Source organism: Branchiostoma floridae, chromosome 17 (assembly GCF_000003815.2).
Source record: "Branchiostoma floridae strain S238N-H82 chromosome 17, Bfl_VNyyK, whole genome shotgun sequence".
NCBI lineage: Eukaryota > Metazoa > Chordata > Leptocardii > Amphioxiformes > Branchiostomatidae > Branchiostoma > Branchiostoma floridae.
Window position 1 is genome coordinate 14542327 of NC_049995.1, and position 6932 is coordinate 14549258.

Below are 6932 nucleotides of genomic sequence, written 5' to 3' on the forward strand. Positions count from 1 at the left end.
AGTTAATTGATCGATTAAACGATTGATTGATTGATTTACAGGCCCGTGGGCTGGAGGCCGGCCCGTTTATAGACGTGTATGACCCTGCTCACACCGTGAGTCACTTCATGGCGCCGCTGGAGCTTCACCAGCTCTTCTACGTGCCTGAGGTCAAGCCGTCATCTTAAACGTCACAGGCGGTTATATACTACATGCTCAATAGTTTGGATATTCGATTTTCTTTCTTATATATGCCTTTCTGTACTTGCGATGGCAGTTTGCATAGGGCATCTTTAAGAGGGAAAGTCGAACAGAAAATAATCTAAAACTATAAGTAAATGGGTCCCAACAAGCGGTGATATTCTGATTTTCTCCGGAGTTTAGACATTCAGTTTTCTTTCTTACGAACGCCTTTCTATATATACGTGCAATGACACTTTGTTTTGGGCATCACTTAAGTGAGTTTTGATCTACAAAACTATTTCTAATCCATTCAGTTTCTTGAATCATTCTAATGCCTCTTTCACTTTTCTTCATGACAACATCTCTGTGGAGAGTTATGGCACTTTTATTTCAATAAAAACATTTTTGAATAATTTTATGTTTGACACAGTAATCTTCCAACTAAGATATTACACGACTAACTGTTACTTATAATCACTAATACAGATATCAAACCAATATATATCGTATACTTTCATCTGAAGAATGAATTGCATGCAACCTCTTGACACATACCGTATGGTAACTTGTGTTTTCCATTATATGATTATATTGATATACAAAAATACACACAGCAGATGTGATACGAGTTCTGCTGAAGATAGTAACTTTACGTTAACCAAAATAACAGGTTATACAAGGCGTTTATCAGATATCTCTGATATTTCTTTCTTTACGTATAGTACAGTTCTGCACCCTGTTAAAGGTGACACCAAAATTGTCCTCTTTTTTGTCATATTGCAGACATAAGTATAAATCCACTAGTTCACATGGATAAAACAGTCATATATTTGTACACAAGACTGACTTTCTAACAGTCGTTTTTCTATATGACAATTGATATTAGCAATACATGTATCTTAACATGTACGTACAAATGTCATACATTGTACCTGTTACAACTGTCACTCAATGAAGTTCTAATTCTTCTAGTTATAGGTTCAAGGTTAGAAGCATAATACATTTACATACACGTTTAGTAAATATCAGTGTCTTCCATATTTCTTGCGTATAACTTACACATTCCTTATAGTAGAGGTGTGACATATTCAAATGAATATAAGTATGTACAGAAATATACACATTTTACGTATTGTTAGTCTGACTACCTTTTTAATCCATCTCTGGGGATACATGTAACATCCTAACTGTTATATGTAACAAACATGAATACATTGTGTATAGGGGAACAACTTATGGTTTGTACATTTAAATCGTCGTCATGAGCCCTTCCAATTTGTAGTCAACTGTCCAGTTGTCCAGGTGACAACGTTTTTACATGACGGCATACGGAATTTCTTATTGTTTATTTTCATCCAACTGAAACGCACAGATTGCACACCAGGAAGGGCCGACAGGGGGCGTTGTTGCACTAATTGTCGTAACCATAGACTTCGCTTTGGTCGTTTTCGTAACCGTAGATTTCCGCGGCCGGTTCTTGTTGTCTTCTGTTTCTCACCTGGACGCCTGTAAAAAAAGAGAGTATTATGACATTAGCTTCATGATTCTATCATCAGTTCCAGAATGTACACAGGGAAACAGAACTTAATAGTAAAGAGTTTTGAGGTCCCTTCGTACAGCAGTGACTGGAAAGAGGGGGAAATGTGAAAGAGGCAGAGAAAGAGACACGAAGAGAGTGAGAAGGCGAGAGAAAAGAAGCAGAGAGAGAGGGAAAGATAAAGACAAAGAAAAGAGATAAAGGAGAGAAAGAGGGTGACAGATGGCGAGAGAAATCTAGAGAGAAGAAAGGTGCGGAAGGGACACAGAGAGGGAGGTAGAGACGACCGGAAGCCTAGGTATTCATACTTACGTATACTGTACTAAGTTCATAGGAGCTAGAGGTTTAATGATAGCAAGGTCAAAGATATTTTGCTTTCCGTAATACTCGTACGAATTCCGTTAAAGTTGAATGGATACTTAGGCACACCTGGAGACGGGCAAAAAATCATTCCAGATAGGTAAAAAGTGCATGCTCAGTACTCGAGACATCAAACTAGGAATTCTAAGTTCCGCTGCAGTACCATAGCGCGCAGCTAGGGAGCCCAATGTCTAATAGTGTCAAGGTCTTATAAAAACCTACCCACGTATCAAATCAATACAATCCATCCAAGCTAGCGTTCTCGAGTTATGCTGGTATTCTACAAACATACAAATAAACGCTACCCAAAGTCTAGCCATCTCGGCTTGAAGGTATGTACAGTAGAAGCCGCTTAATGCACGGCCTGTTTGCCAGTGAATTTCGTGCAAATATCCGGCCGGTGCAATTAGGCGAAGTTATCTAGCTGGACCGCACCGGTTTGGGATTTTGGGATTCCGTGCAGTAAACAGAAGTTTGTGTTAATCTATTGTGCAATTAATTGGCTTTTACTGTAATGATAACTTACGTGGCGGTCTTTGTGCTCTCCTGGCGGACTCCGGTCGGGGCCCGGCCGGCGGTGGGGGCGGCACTTTTCTCGTCTTCTTCCTCCCTCCTGCAGTACCGTGTGGAGACGCTGTGTGGTGCGGGGACTGAGTTAGAGGCGTTTGTGTGGGTGGTGGGGGTGGGGGAAGACTGGGGAGATCTGCAGGGGGTAGGGAAGGGGGAAGTTGGGAAGTTTGGAAGTGACTAGGGGTATCTTCTGGGGCTGGGGGAGGGTCGAGCGAGGGCATACTGTCCATGGAGGCTATGGAAGGAAACTGTTCATCATCGCAGTCCGGAGGGGGAGGGAAGTCGTGTACTGGGTCATGTTGTGCTGTGTAGTCGTAGTACAGGTGTGGGTCCTCGTGTGACAAGGGTTGCGGGTTAGATTCTTCAAAGTTCTGATACATCGATGGGTCTTCTTGTGTTACATTTGACTGCGCCGCGAAACCGGTATTTTGGTAGACCGGTTCGGCTGTCTCGAATCCGGATTGTCCGGCGTCTCCTGAAGCCGGATACTGGTCACCTGAAACCGGATACTGGTCACCTGATACCGGATACTGGTCATCTGAAACCGGATACTGGTCACCTGAAACCGGATACTGGTCACCTGAAACCGGATACTGGTCACCTGAAACCGGATACTGGTCACCTGAAACCGGATACTGGTCACCTGAAAACTGATTCGGGTCGTTCCCATACACGGCGTCCTGCTGCGCAAGCGCGTCGTCATGGTAACCGTAGTTGGCCGCGCCCTGGTGATGGTTCAGTTCTTCCAGAGGCGGCTGATCGTAGATGTCGTCATCAGTAGATCCCGGATTGAACTGGTCCGGCTGTGGTTCGACGTACACGTCAGCATTCACATTGACGTCATCGTAGGCGTCATCTTGTTGGTGGGCTGGATTGGCCAATCCGGCGTGGTCGACGTACTCCTCATTTGCATACGGGCCGTCCTGGTTCATCTATGATGAAGATTGGGATAAAGTATTGTAATTTTCATGTTTCTATTATTTCGACGTTGCCAAGGATGATAACTTAATGGCTGTTGTTTATCTTTAGCCTCTACCAGGCTCCACAGGTCGCCGGAAAAATAGTAGAAACTGGCCAAATAAAACAAAAACCACGTCAGAGGAGTTAGATGGCCCAGGGGTACAGTTTGCGACCTAAAGCCGGCCAACACTCCTATGCCTATTTCCAAGTAGGCTTTTATTCCTAACTTGGTCAAAGTTCATTCGGCCAGGTGGGAGACTGGTAGAGACTAGTTTATCTTACGCAGTGCCACATTGTCCTTGTCTGTCTTCAAATTGCAAAGCAAAAGTTAACTTACAATGTTATTCTACCTCAACTCTTTAAAATATATATACTAAAATCATGCAAATTACAAGAACAAAATTGAGTTCTAAACCTTGATTAACAATACTATTCCACCTCAACTCTTAAAGATATCTAATAAAACCATGCTCTAAACCTTGACAAAACACCATAATTAAGTACCTCCGGATTTCTCACACTATTCGGGCCAGGAACGTAGCTGTTTCTCTTCTGCAAATCAGACGAGAAGGAAATTATTGAGTGTTCAATCAATCTGATACATTTCCCTAAAACAATCGCAAAATTTACAATTTGAAATTCTAAAAGTGTATACCAATTGCAAGTTCCACCAAATGGCAATTAGGGCGGCGCCCATCTCGGTTTATGTAGCCCTGCTCGGCCGCATAGCTTAAATGTGCAATCACTACAGCAGGGGGCTACTTCAACACAGACCACCGCTGCTGTAGTGATTGCACATTTAAGCTTAGTGGCCACATGTACGGTAAGATTTATTATAAAGGCTACTTACCCTTTTCTTGGACTTTCTCTTCTTCATCTGTCGTCATAGAAACAAAAGAAAAATATATTGCATCATTACAATCATGGTTTTATTTATTTTTGTCACCTTACAACCCGGCCACTGATGGTCCGGGTCAACGGAAAAAAAATTAAAGGGAGCACCATGAAGTAACAGTCACTGCATTTGTGCAGTGTAGGTCACTTGGTCACTAGAACAAATTTTATTGTGCAAAAAAATGATGAATTTATGAAAATATCAAGGCGATGGTCTCACCCCAATGTTTTCTTCCCCTTCGTCGGTCTCCTCCCGCGGTTCCCTTCGCCTCCGTCTGATACAACAGCAGATGATGCCTATAATGCCACCCGTCACGACAATGCCACCACCTGTACCTATCAGTGCCCAATGCCATGGGAGTAACACTATCCCTTTTGTTGATGTAATAACGCGACATTGACCATTGTGATCGCATCCATAGTCCGGGTTGCAATTCTCATGGCAGCATCTCTCACTCCCGTCGCCATAGCAACCGGTTGTACACTTGTCATGGCAACAGCTGCTACCAGAGCTACCGTAGCATCCTTTATCTTTACATTGGACGTGGCAGCATAGCTTAGAGTTACTCCAAGGTGGTTCCAAGTCGCTTGGGCATTCGTCGACGCATTCGAGTTTTATCGAGTAGCCCGCCGGTTCGGTTATTGGCTTTTCTGTTGAACTTGTGGCGGTCGCCGATGTAGCGTTTGGATGCGTTGACGATGACGTAGCATTATCAGTGACGTCAGGTGATTGTGACGTAGTTGTAAGTCCAAACGTCAGAGTCCGAGAAAGGGTAGCTATTACCGTGGTCGGTCCAACGGTCGCTGCTGTTTCAGCGGTTGTCTGTTCCGTCGTATTTGTTCCAATAGGGGTCGTTGCTTCACTGTCGTAAACAACGTCTTGCACGATAAAGCTAGATATATTACAACTTGTACAATCTTTATTCTCTGGGCCAGAACAACGTCCACAACTGTCATGACATGACTCACAACTTCCGGAAACGTTTGGACTTCTCAACTCACAGTACTCTGTTTGTGAACAGTTCCAATTGCTGTCGCAAACAGAATCTGGCGGTGGTTTGACCGTTATTGGCATTGTGGTAATTTTGTCCGTAATGCTCGTTGTTTGCATCGCAGTCTGTGTCTGGGTAGTTATTCGTTCTGTTGTGGTATAACTATGCACACACTGGACCTGTAAAGGATAGGAAAGAAAAGTCACATGTAAGAAAGTTCTACTTTAACAACGTCATTATACTCCTTTTATTTTCTTGCATATCTCTCTCTCTCTCTCTCTCTCTCTCTCTCTCTCTCATTCTCTCTTTCCCTTTCTCTTCCTCTCCCCCTTTCCCTATCGTTCTCTACTCGTTTCTTTCCCTCTATCCCATTCCCTCTCCCCTTCCCCCTCCCTTTCTCTATCTCTCTCATTTTTCTCTCTGTCCTCTCATTACATTTTTTTAAACATGAGATTTAATGTCGCACACGATTTCTTTCTTCTTTCGCCGTTATGAAGCCCTGCCTTTCCCAAATCTGCTACGAGAATACCTGATAGAATGTGGGAAAAAGAAACTGAAGCTAATGTTACTCCCTACAAATAGAATGGATTATTCCGACAGCCTGTTTACCCGAAATATACCAACATACCAGCAATATTCAAGTCCTATGAACTTGTCTTTGAAGGTCACCGACCGAGACATGACTCAGCGAATAGAGAGAAACAGGTGAACGTGCAAGGATGCATGCACAGTTCATATTACATTTATCAAGTAAGTTCCCTCTACCCTCTCGGACCAACGTTATTTATCTGTTTCATACGTATGTAAATTCATCGCCTTAAATAATACACACTGTTCTTGGTAAGGAGATTCCTCTTTTTAGTCTAGATCTGTTATGAAATTGGAGCCTTTTCCACATTCTAATTGCCAAAGAAAAATACTCCTTGTGCTTAATTAAAAAAGAAAGAAGGAAAAAGAGAGTGCAACAAATTCCATCCCCTACAAGCAGATAATTATTCTGATCTTTTGTTTACTCAAAATAAGACTAACATACCAAGAACGTTTAAGCCCTTCTGGTGATCTCGTCTCTGAACGCCTCCAACCAGAAGGAATCAACAAATAGTCAGAAACAAACGAACCTTGATAAACAAACGCACAGGTGCAAGGTACAGTAAATATTACAATAGTCTAGGTTTCCTATATTTCCTGAACACCTGTTTCTTGCGCAAGTATTAGTATTGATACTAGGCTTCTCTTTATACGAAGCGCGTATTCGACGCCTCTTCTTTATCATAGTCCATAGTCAGTAAAACCTATAGCTATATTATGCAACCTCAATCGCAGACTTCGTAGCTACACTTTTTGTTGGCTTATCATGTGCTGTTTGGTCTATCGTTTGTCAGTTTCCTTAAGCCCCCTTTACAAATCAAGAATTTAGCTCGGCCGAGTTGTCAGCGAGCTCTAAATTACGAGGAGGT

At 42.7% G+C, this 6932-nt stretch overlaps 1 protein-coding gene across 3 annotated transcripts in view; it reads right to left on the reverse strand.

The window, feature by feature from the left end:
- Window positions 1-275: 275 nt before the first annotated feature.
- Window positions 276-6932, reverse strand: part of LOC118404032 — a 9479-nt gene continuing 2822 nt past the window's right edge. Inside the window, exons 2-7 of one of the 3 annotated variants that reach the window (XM_035802958.1) lie at window positions 4704-5654; window positions 4440-4466; window positions 4094-4141; window positions 3189-3561; window positions 2586-3104; window positions 276-1668 (exon numbers count right to left, since the gene is read on the reverse strand). In XM_035802958.1, coding sequence (XP_035658851.1) covers window positions 1574-1668; window positions 2586-3104; window positions 3189-3561; window positions 4094-4141; window positions 4440-4466; window positions 4704-5654 — 2013 coding nt within the window. In that variant the 3' untranslated portion in view covers window positions 276-1573. Of the gene's footprint in view, window positions 1669-2585; window positions 3562-4093; window positions 4142-4439; window positions 4467-4703; window positions 5655-6932 lie in introns of all 3 variants that reach the window. The other 2 variants (XM_035802957.1, XM_035802956.1) reach the window with 2 other exon arrangements.